The sequence below is a fragment of the Nicotiana tomentosiformis genome, chromosome 12 (genome assembly GCF_000390325.3).
Source record: "Nicotiana tomentosiformis chromosome 12, ASM39032v3, whole genome shotgun sequence".
Lineage (NCBI taxonomy): Eukaryota > Viridiplantae > Streptophyta > Magnoliopsida > Solanales > Solanaceae > Nicotiana > Nicotiana tomentosiformis.
The window spans coordinates 119,929,909-119,949,437 of record NC_090823.1 but is presented as its reverse complement, the minus strand read 5'-3'; the positions used below and the strand labels follow the sequence as shown (position 1 = coordinate 119,949,437).

General features: G+C 35.8%; 1 protein-coding gene across 5 annotated transcripts; it reads left to right on the top strand.

The window, feature by feature from the left end:
* The first annotated feature begins 3,327 nt into the window (after positions 1–3,327).
* Positions 3,328–19,086, top strand: LOC104094023 (uncharacterized). Of its 5 annotated transcripts, none has more exons than XR_001968858.3 (9): positions 11,804–12,075; positions 13,085–13,247; positions 13,335–13,611; positions 13,730–13,800; positions 13,892–14,019; positions 14,096–14,174; positions 14,270–14,399; positions 14,536–15,259; positions 15,988–19,086. XR_001968858.3 is itself a non-coding variant. In XM_070191937.1 (8 exons), the coding sequence occupies exons 2-4, from the start codon at positions 13,104–13,106 to the stop codon at positions 13,996–13,998; spliced, it is 528 nt and encodes a 175-aa protein (XP_070048038.1). In that variant the 5' UTR covers positions 11,804–12,075; positions 13,085–13,103; the 3' UTR covers positions 13,999–14,019; positions 14,155–14,174; positions 14,270–14,399; positions 14,536–15,259; positions 15,988–19,086. The 5 variants fall into 5 exon arrangements, 2 of the variants coding, with proteins under 2 accessions (XP_070048038.1, XP_070048037.1); XR_001968859.3 differs by having other exon boundaries at positions 13,730–13,820; XM_070191937.1 differs by lacking the exon at positions 13,730–13,800 and having other exon boundaries at positions 14,155–14,174.
* Positions 19,087–19,529: the final 443 nt, after the last annotated feature.

Below are 19,529 nucleotides of genomic sequence, written 5' to 3'. Positions count from 1 at the left end.
ACTGGTGGCTCCTCACCATCTCTAAGAGAATAGAAAGTCAAAGATTTACACTTCGAAACAACCAATTAGCATGATAAAGAATCAAATAAGTGAAGTTTTCCTAACAGTTCCACAGCCTCTCGAAGATAAGTACAGACGTCTCCGTACCGATCCGCAAGACTCTACTAAACCTGCGTATGAATCGTATCACCTATGAACCTAGAGCTCTGATACCAACTTGTCACGATCCCAATTTTCCCTCTTTAGGATGTCGTGATAGCACCTAGTCTCTATTACTAGGTAAGCCTAACAAATGAGAGATATTGATAGAAATAAAGACTAAAATATGACATAAACTAATAATTCTCATAAATATCTCGATAACTGAAACACAATACAATGCTCTCAAAACCTAGTGAGACTTATTCATAAGCTTCTACAGAATGTTCCAAAACACCTACTACAACACTATCTAATAAAGGAAACAATAATACTATAAGGATAACGGAAGGTGACTCTGAGGCCTGCGGACACTGAGCAGGTATACCTTGAAGTCTTCGGCAAACAGATACAATCAAACACTAACGTCAAGCATGAGCAAACGTAAGGTAGAGTAGTGACGAGGCCATGTCAAGGCACGTATTAGGACAGAATAACGAGAAATAATGAAAGGCCGAGAAATAATTGATACGAAACAAGATAATAACATAGGCTAATACCGAAATTGTAAGCATGGAGATAACATAAATGGAGCAATTTTAAACGGAACCACCATAGTCAAAATACAGATCCAAACTGATAAGACAAGGAAGTATAAAAGCAATAAGAAGTATTTCACCAATAACAATGAATGTAAATTTCTCAACAAGAAGGATATCTCAACAATTAACAACTTCGCCTCGATGTGATAACGTCTTTCACAACTTCAACACCAATAACTTAACAATGAAAGAGATAATGTGTAACCATAATATTAAACTAGAATAACTCACAATGGAAGATATAACATATAACGATGACTTCAAATAAGGATAATCAATAATAGAAGAGATAACATGTAACAATGACTTCAAACAATGATTAATCAACAATGGAAGAGCTAACATATAACAATGAAAGAGACAACAACTTCAACTAAAGCATAGGAGCAAAATATCAAGTAAGATGTAGAACAAGTGTTAACAACGTCATTTAAGGAATGTAAGGATAGAGTAACACAAGTAAGAGTAGTTTGACTACGAGAATTTAAAACATGATATGACAATTCAATTCAAGTAAGAAAAAAGTCTAAATAGCCTAAACCGGTAAAATACCATATATAACTCGTGTACCCACTCGTCATCTTGCGTACACAGCTTTGACATAGCACAAATGACGCAATCAATCCCAAATCCTAAGGGGTAGTTTCCTCCACACAAAGTTAGGCAAGATACTTACCTCTACTAGGCCAACTCAACCCTCGGAAATAGATTTTTCCCTAAAACTTGCCTCCATACGGCTCAAATCTAACTAAAATTGACTTAATATCATCAAACAATACAAGAGAAAAAGAATTACAATAGATAAAGCTATGATATTTACACATTTTCCAAAAGTCAACTCGGGGACTGCCTGGTCAAAACCCGGGTCCAAAGGTAGATTCCGACTAGCCATAACCCATCGAGTTCATATATGTGATTAGTTCCAAAATTCGAGTCTAAATCGACTCTCAAAACTCAAATTCTTATTTTGCACAAACTTGACAAAGTTTCACAAATTTTTACTTTGATTTACATGATGTTGATATTAAATCTAAGATATATTGATGAAATATAGTTGAAAATTGATTAGAATCATATATCCAATATTTGTAGATGAAAATCCCCTCTCCAAGTCGCCTCTTACCGAGTCTAAGGTTCTAAAATATGAGAAATGAGATGAAATCCCGACTTTCCAGGCCTTATGACCAGTTGCAGATATCGCATTTGTGACATAGGGTTTGCATTTGCGAACTCTCTAATTGTGAATCAGAGGTCACATTTGTGAACCCTGACAGCCTCAAGAAAAGTTGCAATTGCGACAAAGGCTTCGCAATTGCGAAGCTGGCCACGATCGCAAATGCAACCAAATGATCGCAATTGCGAACCTGTCCTCAGGCCTGCTAACTTCGCAAATGCGAAGGGGAAGTCTCATTTGCGACATCTCAACACCCCCTGTCACATTCGCAATTGCGAGGCTGGTGCTCGCAATTGCAATACCTGAGCACCAGCACACCAGTATTTTCATTTTCAGTTCAAACCATTCTGAATCATGTTTGAAACTCATTCGAGCCCCCGAGGCTCCAAACCAAGCATCCACACAAGTCTAAAATATCATACGAATTCGCTCCCGCTATCAAAACATAAAAATAATATTTAAAACTACGAATCGAACACTAAGATGCATAAATTTCAAAGCAAAATTCAAGAACTAATAGAATTGCAACTAAGCGCCTGAATCCTATCAATTCAACTCCAAATGATACCAGATTTTGCAGACAAGTTCTAAATAGCATAGCGTACCTATTCCAAGTCCCAAAATCAAATTTTGAGCTCGATAACTAAAAGTCAACCTACGGTCAAACTTTTCAACTTCAAATTGTCAAATTTTGACAAAACAACACAAATTAACCTATAGACTTCCGAACTCAATTTCGAGCATACGCAAAAGTCCACAATCACGATACAAAGCTATCGGAGCCATCAAAACACCATTCTGGAATTATTTTACAAAAGTCAAAGTTCGGTCAACATTTCTAACTTAAGCTTCTAAGTCAAGAATCAAAGGGTCCAAATCAACCCGAAATCTTCCCGGAGCGAAATTAATCAACCCCGTAAGTCATAAAACCATAGACACACATGTGAGAAGCATCAAAAGGAGAAAAGGGCGTAATTACACAAAATGACCGGCCGAATCATTACAAGATCCGAATATGAGTGATCTATCCATGATCAGGGATATTACGACAATTAATAAACACATTACACTTATTTTGACTAAAATTGTTATTTCTGTGTCAACCTATTGTATAGTTTGGTGAGGTTTTGCCTCATGGGCGATTGAGCGCAAAAAAAATAAAATATTTCTAATATAAAGGAAATGCTTTTTGAATCTGATGATATGGAATGCTATGGCTTGTACAGAAATTGAAGATGACTTTGCTACTTATTAGAAGAGGGAACACAGGCACCTCTCCGTCAACGTGTGTGCTCCCTTGAATTTTCTACTTTGTATGGGGTATGTTTGTAATTTTATTAATTTACAGCTACAGTGCTGACTCTTTCTGCCATTAGCCAATGCGTGGACTCCCAATTATTCAAACCTAAAACCTCAATTCAACACAACTTACTCCACATCTGTTTGCAATAACAAAAAATTACCGAAGGAAGGAAAGAGGACATCATCAATTGCCCCAAAATTTAGCAGACTTCACCTAATAATTCAACGAAATTAGAGCACTTAGCCTTTTCCGATTCTCATCTACCACAAAGAGCATGTTTATTCCAATTAGTCCAGTATTTCATTTTATTTATGCTTTCTGTTCTACTTTTTCTTCTTCTGCAAAAATATCAGATCTTTGGGGTTTTGGCTTGATTAACAATATTTTCTTCATTTTAGTCTTAAGATTCGTTTCAGAAAAGTGAAAACAAAGTGAGGTTGGGTTCTGATTTGTTGTCTGTTTTTATTAATTTGTTTATTTTGGATTTCTTCTGTGAATTCTAAGTTCTCTTCATTTTTTCCCCCCTACTATTCTACTTTCTTTAAAAGATTGGTCTTTAAAAGACTGAACCCCAACGGGTTATTATATTTCTATTATTTAGCAGTAGAATGGACAATAAAATATGTTACTTAGGGTCTACTGATGCCTTTTTTGTTTTGACTATTATAAATGCAGTTATCTTGCATTAATAAGCTTGTGAAAAAATGTATTCCGGCCAAAGAAACAAACGGCGATATGCAGAACATACAAACTCTGACAAGAATGTAAGAAGACGTGATATTTATGGACAAATATTGCCTGATAAAAAAGAGGCAATGTTACTACAACGCCGCACCAAAGAAGTTGAACGGCAAAAATGAAATAGTTCCATAAAATCGGCAGTTGATCTATATGAAAAAGTAATGTATCAATGTCACCCTATAATTCGGAAACTATAATTCGAAAACATATTGCTCTTATCATAAGAGAGCCTTCTTCTGCCGACGTCGAAGGTTAGACTGAATTATTGCTTTTTACTTACGTTATGTTAGTGTAGCAGCAGATAAATAAATATTCATATTTTACTAAGTAATTATTTTATAAGCAGACCAGGCTATGACGTGTTTGCTTGAATATATTAAATGTAAAATGTGTTTCATATTTGTTGCAGTTTGCGGCAACCATGATGTTAATACTTTCTCAAGTTTTTTTGATAAGGAAAAAAATGCCGCTCATCCGTTTTCTATATTTGAAAGAGGTTGGAGGCGGATGAAGAAGGACATAGTTGCCTATGTAGCTTGGTGCCTAAATTGTCAGTAGGTGAAATACGAGAATCAGAGACCCGGTGGTTTGCTTCAGCAGATGGAGATTCCTGAGTGGAAGTGGGAGCGTATCACTATTGACTTTGTTGTTGGACTCTCACGGACTCAAAGGAAGTTCGACGCCGTGTGGGTTATCGTGGATAGGCTGATTAAGTCAGCGCACTTCATTCCTGTGGTAGTTACCTATTCCTTGGAACGGTTAGCAGAGATTTATATTTGTGAGATCGTCCGTCTTCACGGTGTGCCCGTGTCTATCATTTTTGATCGAGGTACGCAGTTTACCTCGCACTTTTGGAGGGCAGTTCAGCTTGAGTTGGGTACGCGGGTTGAGTTGAGCATATCATTTCATACTCAGACGCGTACTATTTAGATCTTGGAGGATATGCTTCGCGCTTGTGTTATAGACTTCGGAGGATCGTGGGATCAGTTCTTGCCCCTTGCAGAGTTTGCCTACAACAATATCTACCAGTCGAGCATTCAGATGGCTCCCTATGAGGCATTATATGGTAGGCGGTGTTGGTCGCCAGTTGGGTGGTTCAAGCCGGGAGAGGCTCGGTTGTTGGGCAAACACTTAGTACATGATGCTTTGGATAAGGTCAAGATTATTCAGGATCGACTTCGCATAGCTCAGTCCAGGCAGAAGAGTTACGCCGACCGTAGAGTTTGTGATGTTGCATTCAAAGTCGGAGAGAGAGTGTTACTTCAGGTATCACCCATGAAGGGTGTAATGAGGTTCGGAAAGAAGGAAAAGTTAAGCCCTAGGTATATCGGACCTTTTGACATTCTGGAGAGAGTGGGAGAGGTGGCTTACAGGCTTGCATTTCCACCTAGTTTAGCAGTTGTTCATCCGGTATTCCATGTGTCCATGCTTCGAAAGTATCACAACGATCCGTCCCATGTGTTAGATTTCAGCTCTGTCCAGTTGGACAAGGATTTGACTTACGAGAAGGAGCCGGTGGCAATTCTAGCCCGGCAAGTTCGCCAATTGAGATCAAAGAGTTACTCTTCAGTTCGAGTGCAGTGGAGAGGTCAGCCTATTGAGGCAGCTACTTGGGAGTCCGAGTCCGATATGCGGAGAAGATATCCCCACCTTTTCACCAGCCCAGGTACTTTTCTATATTCGTTCGAGGACGAATGGTTATTTTAGAGGTGGAGAATGCGATGACCCAAAAGGTCATCTTATGCTTTAGAACTCGAATCTGCACTCTTAAGCCTTAAAAATCTCATTTTTACCCTCCTCTATTTGCGTGCGCAGTCCGGGCAGGTTTCTGAAAAGCTTTTATGTTGAAAACTAATGAAAATAAGAATTTTTGCCTTAAAAGTTGATTTTAGTTGACTTCGGTCAATATTTTTGGTAAACGGGCCCGGATCTGTGCTTTGACGGTCCCGGTAGGTCCGTATCAAATTATGGGACCTGAGCGTATGCCCCGAATCGAATTCGGAGGTCCCTAGCTTGACTTATGAATTTTTGATGAAAATTAAAAGTTTGAAAATTATTTGTTTTTAAGAATTGATTGATATTTGGCATTGTTAGTATCGGGTCCATATTTTGGTTCTGGAACCCAGTATAGGTTTGTTATGATATTTAAGACCTGTCTGTGAAATTTGGTGAGAAACGGAGCTGATTTGACGTGATTCGGACGTCCAGTTGAGAAAATAAAAATTTTAAAGTGTTCTTGAGAATTTCATTTGATTTGGGGCTAAATTCGTAATTCTAGATGTTATTTTGGCGATTTGATCACGCGAACAAGTTCGTATGATATTTTTAGACTTGTGTGCATATTTGGTTTGGAACCCCGAGAGCTCGGGTGAGTTTCGGATAGGCCACGGGATGTTTTGGACTTGGGAAAAATCTGGTTTTCTGCAGATTCTGGTGTTTGGCATATCCTTCTTCGCGTTCGCGAAGGTCCTCTCGCGAACACAAAGAGTAAACTAATGAGGCAAGGATTTTTTCTTCACGAACGCGAAGGCTTGGTTGCGAACGCGAAGCGGTGGGGGCGTTACCCTTCGCGAACACGACAAGCCCATCGCGAACGCGTAGTGTTAGGCATTGGGGAGGAGGAGTCAGTCATTCCTTCATCGCGAACGAGAGCAATGCCTCGCGAACGCGAAGGCCAGGGGGGAGTAACCATCGCGAACGCGAGCAGTTTCTCGCGAACGCGAAGGCTTGGCAGCCAGTACCCTTCGCGAACGCGATAGTGGCCTCGCGAACGCGATGCACACTGTCGCCCAGTGCATAAAATAGAATCAAATACGGGCTTAAGCCATTTCTTCAACATTTTTCAAGAACCAAACGGGTAGAGACGATTTTCAAGAGTCATTTTCTTCCCCAAAGTGTTGGTAAGTGATTCTAAACCATTTTGTTTCAATTACCCATTACATTCCTTGAATTATCAACCAAAAATCTAGAGTTTACATGGAGTTAGGGTAGAAATTAGAAATTTCTGAAATTTGAGGATTTAAACACCAATTTGAGATCGGATTCTAAAACTAATTACATATTCGGGCTCGGGGGTGAATGGGTAAAAGGATTTTGGTCTGAACCTCGAGTTTTGACCAAGTGGGCCCGGGGTCAATTTTTTGACTTTTTGGAGGAAAATTTGGGAAATTTATTTTATGAAATATAATTGATTCCATCAGAAATATTTGATATTATTGAGTCATTTTTGAATAGATACGAGTGGTTTGGAGGTGAATTCCAAAGGAAAAGCTGTGATTGAGAATTAAGTAGCCTTCAAAGCAAGGTAAGTGTCGTGTCTAACTTTGGCTCGAGGGAATAGGTATTATGTGTACATTTGCTACGTGTTTGGTTGTTAAATACGACGTATAGGTGAGGTGACGAGCATCTATGCGTCGTTGTTGAGTCATAGCATGCGAGTGAAATTCTATTCTTGTCTATCTTGTAGCCTTAAATTCTACTATCCATGCTTAGCGAGTTATTTGAAATGTTGGGTGACTCATATCTGGTTTCACTGAGATTTGGTAACTTTTGAATATTGATTGAAGGTTGAGATTACATTGTGCTATTGATTATGGGTAAAATACTGATTTCTTTGGGATACTCTTATCTATCCGTTGTTATTGATTCTGTGATTGGTGAGGAGGAGTGTAAAGCACGAAGGGTGATACCGTGCATGCATTATTTATATTGTGAGGAAGAATGTAAAGCACGAAGGATGATGCCGTGTATATTATGAGAGGTTTAAAGCACGAAGGGTGATGTCCTGTATATTATGAGAGGTTTAATGTACGGAGGGTGATGTTGTGCCGTTCTATTTATTGATTTGGTGATGTTGAGAGTAAAAGCACGAAGGGTGATGCCGTGCAATTTTTCTTGTTGTTTTAATTGCTCAATTCGTTTAAGGATTTTCGGTTTAATTCTATCTTTTCATTATTCTCACTCTTTATATTGTATTCCTCCACTGTATGTTCCCTTCCCATTATTTCTATGTTATTTCTTTATTTACTGTTGTTGCCACTAGCATGATTGTATTGTTCAGGTTATATGTGGGTGTCTTGTCCTAGCCTAGTCACTATTTCGCGAGGTTAGGCTCGACACTTACCATTACATGGGGTCGGTTGTACTGATGCTGCACTCTGCACTTTCTGTGCAGATTTTGATATCGGCTCAGGTTGATCGAGATTTGCTATTGATCCGCTGTCCGAAGACTCAAGGTAGATCTGTCGGCGTTCACAGACCTTGAAGTCCCCGTCTATCTTTTATGTCCTACTGTTTTCTTTCATTCAGACAGTTGTATTTCTTTCAAACTATTACTTGTAATAAATTCTAGAATGCTCGTGAATTATGACTCCAAATCCCGAAGGTAGTAATTAATACTGTTTTATAATATTTTGTACTTATTATATTTTATCTTAGTTAATTATTATTATTTACTGAATGGAAATAAGGAATTAGTTTAACGATTTTCTAATATTGGCTTGCCTGGCAAGTGAAATGTTAGGCGCCATCACGATCCCGTCGGTGGAAAATTTTGGGTCGTAACAGTTTTATTTTTGACCCTTAGGTTTTCCTTGGTAGCCTTCACTTCTGTAAGATGAATATTTTTATTTTTAGTTCTTCGTACAACAGAGTTGAGCGGTTTAATTTTGATTAAAAATATTGTCCAACTTGCATGACATTCTAATGAGAATTCTTCAACTTTTGAACATAATTAAGGACTGTGCATTATAAAAATATTGCTCAAAAATCCCGGTATGCATATATGATTATGTACAAATTTCTATATATTTGAGCTGCTTCTCCGTGGGCCTCAAAATGTACGTCCACGGCATAAATTAACATTTCAAAAACTACAATAGGATAATAGTATGCTAAAATTTATGTCTACAGAACTCCAAAGTCAGGATGCTGCATAGACCATACAATTTTTATATTACTTCTTTCTGGTTTTATCATAACCAAATAACCAGTAGCACCAAACCTTCATGTCCATCGCTTGAAATCTCTATGAAGCATCATGATTGACATGGCTTCGTATGCATTGCTGGTATTTAGCTTCTTATCTGAGAATATATATTATATAAATATCGATCTTTAATGTTGAAGCAAGGACATGATTATTAAACCAAATTAAAATGAGAATGGGACATTATTAGATAGTTACTGTCTCTTTTTCTCTCCAAACATGATTCTATTATGTGACATTATTTGATAGCTACTGTATGCTTTTCTCTATAAACTTGTTATCCTTCTCCTATATTTCTTCTCCTCTAGGTACAAAGTTGCTTTTAAATATTTCGTCTAGCCAGGCTTCTTTCTGAGTTACTTGATGGAGAAATTTATCAACTAAGCCACCTAGAAAAAAAATTATCTTTGTTTTGCTCTTTTTTTAACAGTTTCTTTATACTTTGTTTGACGTGGGTTTTTTATAGTCGTGTGACCACTTTTTCAGTATCATAGATTTCTCGTTTGTAAGGACTGAATATATTCTCGCTCTCTTCATGATGCAGGAAGCCCCTCTGAAAAGCTTATGACGTAACCCTCAAGGACAGTCTGACAGTAGATATACTTTAAAGGTAACGCAGCCTTTGAATCGTCAAACTTGCAACCATAGAGAGACCCCGGCTTGTACACACAAAATTGATGAACACCACAAAGTCTTATATTAGATTGAGGTAACAAACATCACATAAATTTGAATGTGTCTACATATATCATTTTGTGAGATATCTTTTTGAATGTAACCTGAATAAAGGAAAATTGTCGCTGCTCGAATTTCCTATGCTGAAAATATTTGTTATTTCAGTTCTTTCTTTTGTTAAGTCATAGAAATTATGTCAAATAAGTTGAGATCCCAAGTAACTTATTGTTGTTTAAGGGGTTCAATGTGTTTGCCGTGTAAACAATCATAACTCCAACTGTCAGTACAATAGGATTTTCTGTGAAAATATAATTTACGTTATCTCTGATGTCTACATATGTTAGTTGGTTGTTTCCTGCTGTTATTTGCTTTTTTGCTACTGCTACCACAGTTTTCTCATTTATATTCTTCTGATGTATTTCAGCTGATTCAGGATTATCTTCATGGTTCATTATTAAGCTACATTAGACGGACAAACCATATGAAAGGAAATTGTTCACTTCTTTACCCGAGGAAATAGTTGTCAGGGAAGTCCTATATATTTTTAGAGTCATTCGATGTCTTTTCTTACTATTATTGCAAATTCATCTTTGCTGCATTTGACCCAGAACCTGTGAAGGTCTGGCTAGCAAACGAACTGGCTTTTCCAGCATCGACTGCTGCCAATCATGGAATCGACCTCCATCAGCAAATAAAAGCTCCCACTGAAGGGAAAATATCAAGTTTGTACGCTTCAGATTAGCTTCGCTTCATTATGTTTGTTTTCCTTTATCGGAAAAAACATGAAATATTAATTTATTACCTAAAATATTCATCTAGCTCAACATCCTTGCTTGCTTTCACAAGGTTATCATTGTCCTTTCTGTTATTTCGGCCGCACTTTGTACTAAACATGGGAACCACAATTAGTGAACTCCATATTACGCTACTCTATAAAACTAAATAGGAGACTTTAATAAAATAAAATTATTATAACTTATTTTAACTGAATTATCTGGATACACTATTATATCTATTGTCTTGGTTAAAAGTAGGTTAACTTGTTATTAACTTTACTCAAAAATTTTAGTTGAGAACCCGTTAAAAGTAAATTAAATTTGCTAACGTCTAAACAATTTAACTTATAAAAGTACCATTGATCTACTATTCTGACGGGAAAAATTCAGACATGACAAAAGTTAAGAAGAAAAAACCTGTCAAACTGTTTCATTTTAAAAATCTAAAGAAAACTTTCTAATTTTCGGAAGCGCTTTCATAGTAAAAACACAAAAAATTTACAAAATTATATTTGTACCCTTAGAAAGGTCATGAAAAAAAATTCAATACTTTTTGTGTGAATGACTTCTTTCCAAATGTAATAAAAATACATTGGGGGTGAAGAATAAATAAAATCAAGTATCAATTATTGTAATTGATTTAATTGAATTGCAGTTGAACCCATGTAATTCAAATAGCGAAAAAAATTAATCATCATTACGCGCTCTCTGTTAGTTCGTTTACATATCCATTTATAAAATATCAATAAATCTATTTGGTTTACATGTTCAAACCATCATATTTACTGCTCATTTAATTTTTGTGATATTGAAAAAAATAACTATTTTTACATTGACTGCAAAATCAAATGCAAGTAGTAAAATCAAGGGGTTGAATTGATATAAATATTAAAAAAGAAAACATATTATCTATTTCGAGATTTGAAAAATTATTTCATGTCGTGCTTATTAATTAATATCTACTGATATATAATTTTATTTGAAAAATATATATATTTGAGTTGTTTCTACATAATTCAAATAACCCAAATCACAACTTGAAGAATAATATGCAACTCAATGTTTGGACCCAGGCGCAATAAAAGGAAACAATTTGACTAGCCAAAAGAAAATCTTTCAGTAGTTCCTTCATAAATATTTTACTGCCTTCACTGTACCCTTATGTTTTTACTGCGTTATGTAACCAGCTTTTGATTTGCATCAACAGTTACCTATATATATTATAATATGATGTAATGCCACCATCGGATGATTTAATTATTCATTATGGTTTCTTAATGCACTAACTACAGTGACACCTCAGTCATTTGAAGCTAAATTTTAGTTTACACCTACAAATCAAGACCAACACGTGTAAATTTTGTTGATACTTGTACACGGCGTGGCGTTATTTTCTTCAACAATGACATCACATAGTTGGACTCTCTAAATAATCTTCTGCTTCCCTTCTTCCTTCACTATATTTCACTTTTCGTCTACACTGTAATTATTCATGTGTTTTTCTTTTACAAGGTTGAACTTTATTTCACCGTTCGATTTTATCACTTGAAATTAGAGAAAAAAACCAAGAACAAGCGGGAATCACGATTACCATCAGGATATATGCGGGAAGTAACATAGAAAAGGGAGAACTAACTCCTTTTCAGGTTGCCAGAAGATTATGTTACTGCTGTTTTCAGGTATTTTATTTCATAATTATCTTGCAATTTCCGGTAATTTGTTTGGAATTTTCATTTTGATCTCCGTTTTCTGTCGGGTTTCCTTGTTCTCATTCTGTGTTTTTCTGTTTCATTTATCTGCTATTTTCTGATGGGTTTCCTTGTTCTCATCTTGTATTTTTCTGTTTCATTTACCTCTGTAAGTGTTTGAGAAAATTCTTCAACGAATCAGGCCTTCGATTAGACTTTTATTATTATGTTTTGGTTAATTTGTTACTTCCCATAGGAAGGAGGGGCTGCTAATTTGAGTCTAGGTACATCATAGGCGGTGACGATTCGAATTCCGCTAATTGGTTTTCATACGTGTTGGATTTTTGCTATTAAGAATTCATTTTCATGGTTCTTCGATGAACTCTTTCACCCAAGAAGAATCTGGAGTGATTTAAGTTTTTTTTGGATCTTCTAATTTTTTCCAAAATAAAAATGTGTAAACAATTCAAATTAGAAAGGAGCTTTACTCTATTCGACAATAGTAATTTTGTAAAACCATTCAAAATATAGATGTATCCAAAATAATTATACGTAATAATTATCATTAGGACAAGAATTTCACGGGACATATAACGGGATTAGTGACTACATGTCCAGTCGAATTAACTAAACTATTATATGATAATATTTTGATATTTATACTTAATTAGGTGTATTTGGTATGACCAAAATTATTTTTATTGAGAAGACTCGTGGGAAATATCATAATTGACTAAAATTTATTCTCGATTAAATAATATCACCTATATGGATTTTTTTACACCAAAGCACCCTATTTTTTATATTTATGTTCAAACATGAGATTACCCAACATAACTTTCCGAAAGAATAAACCATCCAAACTAAATCGACAAGCTATGAGCTCAACGGAGCACATAATTACCCCTACCGTCATGCCTAACATTGAGTTGTTTCAATTGTTTATTTCATATAATTCCCCAGGCTCAATTACTTTGTCCTACATTTTCATTCTTCACAGGTTGCAAGATACTCAAAAGATGGAGCATCGATATACCATCCATGAAATCACGCCATTTACTAGAGATTGGACTTGTAAAATACAAGTTGTTGACAAAATCCGCCCAAAAATTAGTAGAGATCACCGAGTGAACTTTCAAACAACTATCGTCCAGGACGAAAACGTAAGTTCACAAACATCTCAAGTACATAGTAAAGCTTCTACCATATATATAAACACTTTCTCCATCTTAGATGTTAACAAATTGCAGGAAGAGCAAATCTGCATCATAACATATGGTCCTGAAGTCGTACATTATGATAACCTTTTCAAACATTTCCACACATACCTCATCTCGGCAGCTAAAGTTAGGGAACCGTCACGTTTTGCAATACCCATGCACAACTTCGAATGGGTCCTCGATACCTTTAGTATTGTCGAAGAAGTTATAGAGAACAATGAAGAAGAATCAATGTTACCGTTGCCTTCAAGATTAAACATGGTGTCCTTTGCCGATATCGAGAAACAGATTCCAGGAGATGAATTCGGTAAAAAAATACGAAATTATACTATTTTATTTTCCGCTGTAAAAATATTTGTGCTTCTTCATTATCAAATTTAAATAACTGCATCCTACTTTTATACACGCATGCTTTTCTAAAGCAGACCTGGTGGCAGTTGTGGCAAATTGCAGTACCATGAAATATCAAGGCAACGAAAACATAAGATTTTAAGAGGTTATTCTTATAGACGACAAGTAATTAATACAGACTTTAATTACCTCTAACAACAAAATATGTATTTAACACTGCATCCTTAATTTCATAGGAAAAGGCCTTTTCTGTTTACTATATGGGGAGAATTGGCTGACAAAGATGAAACTGAACTACTGCAGCAGCTACATAGATATCCTGTCATTGTTGCAAAATGAATAGCTGTTTCTAACTTTAAACAAGGTATTCCCAACTTACTTTACATCACACATGAACATTAATGTTTACCTTTATTCATTAACAAGTATATGACATGTAGAGGTCCGACTAACTACAAGGTTCAACTCCTCAATCTTAATCGATCCTTTGTACCCGCAGGCAGCAAAGTTAATAAATTGGTATGAAACAGGTTTTATTTGCACACGAATATATTCCATTGTTTCATACCATATTACACCAAAATGAAATCACAATATCTACTATTACATCGCAGGGCAAAGGACAACAAGCAGATGCTAATTGAATACACTCTCAAAAGTACATCAGCATCACCTTCGACACTAAATATTGCACCTTTTGAAGATCAAATACTTTCTATTTCAAGCATTCCTTCACAGTCCACTGTGAGTATATTAAAACATATCAGTAGGACTTGGCATTGATTATTCTTTTCCTTCTATATCGTATTAAAAATACCCTTTAGCGAGTTATTCTACGTTGTAATTACTAAGTAGTATCTTTTTATTATTTTCTAAACAGGCGCAAAGTTTTTATGTTGAAGGAGAAATATCATTACCAAGTGAATTCCAGTTTTTCTTCGTACTTCTATACTCTGAATGCCAACATCTAACACGAATCAAACGCAAAAAGAAAGTTCTCTGTATCAACTGCAAGCTAGAGAGAATGTTGATTCCAAGGTAATAACAGCTCTTACTATTGACATACTATGACAAACAATATCTAACGGCTAAAACTTTATGATTACACAAACACAACAATGTATATGTGAATTTGAAGTTGATGTCACAGACAGGAGCGGAACAGGAGACCAAATATATGAAACTATCATTATCCATGTGCATATACTGACAACTCGTAGAATCATTTTGCGTTACTTCAAATTAATTTAAAGTCTTCACTTTACTCATTTTGTGGTAAACTTTTTCCCAAAGAAATAATTGTTACCCGTTGAGCATATCAGAGAGCACCTGCTAGACAAGCTGTTCAAAATTTATTTACAAAAATTACTACTCAGAACACCAGATAGGCCACCTGGTACCTTTGTCATTTTATCTTACACTCAAAAACAGACTGTCTTCGACTTGGCACAATCTTCAACATCAACTACTGTTGGCGAGGGAAGTAAAAGGAAGGTACAATCCATCACTTCTGAAGAAGCAGATCGTAGTCCATTGACAGAAGATGAAAACCCAAGAAAAAAACCAAACGTACAATGACCAAGTCCTCTGCAAAAATACTCAAGGTTAGAAATTAATACTTGATAGACCATAACAAAATCAAAGAAAATGCAGCTAATAAACAACCGCAAACACAAACAGTAAGTTTATATATAATAAAAGTTTTGCCGGGTAGAAAGTGAACAACATTGTTTGTCCATCCAAGCATGCAATCTAACTCTTTGTTAAATGATTTAGCAAGATGACATTTCCAAATCTCAAAAGAATTTCTGTTGTTTGCTTGTACGCCACTTAATGAACAATAACATTTATTGCTCCCAATTTTCGTCCATTAAACTGCTTATTTTATTCCCATTTTGTGTAAATAACTACACAAATTTTCATGAACTGTTTATTGTTACCTATGCAAACTAACTCTTTGAATAATCTTGTAAACCCGAATAGCTTCCATTATATACACATTTATATTTTCGTCATACCTCCAAAACTTCAAAGCGTTTCATCAGAACTCTAATCCAACAGTGAAAAAGGCAAATCTCAAAAAGTTTTTTTGTTGTCTGCTTTAGTCTACTTAATGAACAATTACATTTATTGCTCTCAATTTCTGTCCATTAAAAAGCTTATTTTATGTCAAAATAGACTTATGAATTTTGCTCATACGGTAAAGCCTATGTTGCTATGCAAAATAAAATCTGTGTCCAATGTCTTCACAGTTCTTTGTCCAAATTACATATTCTCAACTACTCTTTTACACTTAACTCCCAATTTGTTTTTCATACATGTGCCTCATCAGATTTGAAGTGCAACAAAGGTCGCCTTAATGTTATTTGATAGGCTATAGCAGTTGTAATACTTGCATTCAAGCAAGATTTTTGTTGTGTTGTCTACTGCAGTACAATATTTCACATTTTCTATAAATAGCTACGCAAACTGACTCTTACCAACACAAATTTTGCTGGTGTTGTTTATTGCAGTACAATATTCCACATTTTGTATTTGAATTATCTGGTAAATCCAAGCAGCTCCCATTATATATGCATTTATATTTTCAACAGTTTACTGTTAGCTACGGAAACTAACTCTTTGAATTATCTGGTAAATCCAAGCAGCTCCCATTATATATACATTTATGTTTTCAGTCATACCTCCAAAATATTAAAGTGTTTCATCGTAACTCTAATCCAACAGTGAAACCATAGCCGAATACCTATACAAAATAATATGCAACCTTAGCTTAGTACTAACAAATTTACTCTGAAAAAGAAAAAATTACTACTGTGATGACCCAAAATGTCATCTTTAAATTTAATAAGTAATTTTGTATTTTGAGATCTCGAAAAGTACCATTTATCATTCTTCGACTTGCGTGCGCAGTCCGTACAATTTTTCGAAAAGTTTTATGTGAAAAATGGATTAAAATATGAAATAGAGCTTTAAAAACTCAACTGAGTTGACTTTAGTCAACATTTTGAGCAAACGGACCCAGATCAGTATTTTAACAATTTTGGTAGGTCCATATCATGATCTGGGACTTGGGCGCATGTCCGGAATCGAATTCTGAGGTCCCTAGCTCGAGATATGGAATTTAAAAAAAAATTAAAAGCTTGAAAGCTTAATAATTTTTAAGAAATTACTGATGTTGGATTTATTGACCTCGGGTCCGTATTTTGGTTCCGGAGTCTGGTGTAGGTCCACTATAATATTTATGACTTGTCTGCCGAATTTGGTGAGAATCAAAGTTGACTTGGCGTGAGTCGGACGTCCGGTTATAAAAATATAAGTTTTAAAGTTTTCTTGGAAGATATTTTAGGAATTGGGTTCATGTTTGGTTTGGAGCCCCGAGGGCTCGGGTGGGTTTCAGGTGGTTAACGGATCATTTTTAAACTTGGGAAAAACTGCAGAAATCTTCTTCTGGTATCCTTCTTCGCGTTCGCGAGAGGGGGCTCGCATTCGCGAAGAAGAAACTAGAGGCAGATGAAAATTACTCTTCGCGTTCGCGAAGGCTTGAGGTGCGAAGCTTCGCGTTCGCGATCTAAGCCTCGCGTTCGCGAAGGGAAAGAGGCTAGCCAGGAAAATTAGTATTCATGTTCGCGGAGGCCAAGCCAGGCAAGCATCACGTTCACGAGGTAGCCCTCGCGTTTGCGAAGAGTAAAATTGGACAGCACAAATTTGTGCTTCGCGAACGCGAGGCACTGACCGCGTTCGATCCATTTTCAACTCTTTTCCATTTTTGAGCTCGGGTAAGGCGATTTTTGGGTGATTTTTACGGAAAAATATTGGGGTAAGTGTTCCTTATCCTATATTGATTATATTTCATGATTTCATACTCATTTATATCATGAATCCGTGAATTTATGGAAGAAAAATTAGATTTTTATAAAATCTTCCAAAAACGAAAATTTAAGATTTGAAGGTCCATTTGACATCGGAATTGAATAATTTTTATATGCTTGGACTCGTCTCGGAATGGATATTTGGATTTCGTAAGTTTTTCTGGGATTTGATATGTGGGTCCCACTGCCGAATATTTTAATGAACTTCGGATTTTTATCCGGAAAAATTGTAAATTCATATGGAATTAATTCCTATGATTCGTATTGAGTATATCGAATTGTTTGTGAATAGATTTGAAGCTTTTGGAGATAAATTTAAAAGGAAAAGTTGTGGTCGAGTAATTGATTGGAATTTGCAAAGCGAGATAAGTGTCGTGGTTAACCTTAACTTGAGGGAATAGAGCCCTTAAATTATTTGTTATGTGAATTTCATGTGAACGACGTATAGGCGAGGTGACGAGTGTCTATACGTTGTCAAATTAATTGTTTGCCTGTTTACTTGAAAGATCATAAATTATTTTAAATTATGAATTAATTATTATAATAATTATTTCTCTCCTATTCTTTGTCAAATATTAATTCTTGAATTCCTGCATTAATTATTACATGCTATTTGAATTATGTACCTTAATTGGTATTTGACATTTAGCATATTAACTATTAAACTGCATATTTTCTCTTTGATTTCCATAATAATTTGTTAATTGCCTTTATTTGTTTTATAATTAAATCATAATTATTTTATGCTTGTTATCTTATAATTTTATATTAATTGTTGCATTTATTGGGGAAATTTCTTCTATAAGAATTGGTAAATGAATATGTTGGAGGAGCGGGTTGCACGCCGCAACAAAATTGATTATAATAAATATATTGGAGGATCGGGTTGCACGCCGCAATAGACTTATTAAAAGTCTATATTGGAGGATCGGGTTGCACGCCGCAACAGACTTATTAAAATGAATATATTGGAGGAGCGGGTTGCACGCCGCAACAAAATTGAATGTGAATACATTGTGAGAGCAGTTTGCACGTTGCAACAGAATTGAATGTGAATATATTGTGAGAGCGGGTTGCACGCTGCAATAGAATTGATGAAAATGACAATTGGTTATGACTGGTGAATTGGCTTCAATTATTATAAATGAATTACCTGATTTATTTTTTATTATTATTGTTGTTACTAATATTGCGTGCAGGTAATGTAAGTGACCCGCCTTAGCCTCGTCACTATTTCGTCGAGGTTAGGCTCAGCACTTACCAGTACATGGCGTCGGTTGTACTGATACTACACTCTACACTTCTTGTGCAGATTTTGGAGTTGGTCCCAGTGGCGTACCATAGACTTGCTTGGATTTCAGCTACTCAGAGGAGACTTGAGGTATAACTGCACGGCATTCGCAGTTCTGAAGTCCCCGTCTATATTACTTTAGCTGTGTGTTTATTTTCAGATAGTTTTATTTTATTTCAGACCTTTATTTGTATAATTCTAGAAGCTCATACACTTGTGACACCAATTCTGGGATGGTATTTAGACATCGTTATTTTTATGGATTATTCACTATATTTCAGACGTTACTTCTGCAATTGTTCTCTGTTATTAATAAATTTAAAAGTTGTTTTAAAAATGGATAATATTATTCTAACGTTGGCTTGCCTAGCAAGTGAAATGTTAGGCGCCATCACGATCCGAAGGTGGGAATTTTGGGTTGTGACAGTTGGTATCAGAGCACTAGGTTACATAGGTCTCACGAGTCACGAGCAAGCTTAGTAGAGTCTGAAGGATCGGTACGGAGACGTCTATACTTATCTATTAGAGGCTATGAGGTTTAGGAACTATATCACTTCTTTCTTATTCTGTCGTGCAATTTTATTCTATCATCGATGATTGAACTATTCTACTCTTATTCTCTCGCAGATGGTGAGAACACGTAATACCTCTACCGATGGTCAGGGACCAGAACCCCCGGCGGCAACTATGGCCAGGGGTAGAGGTCGAGGT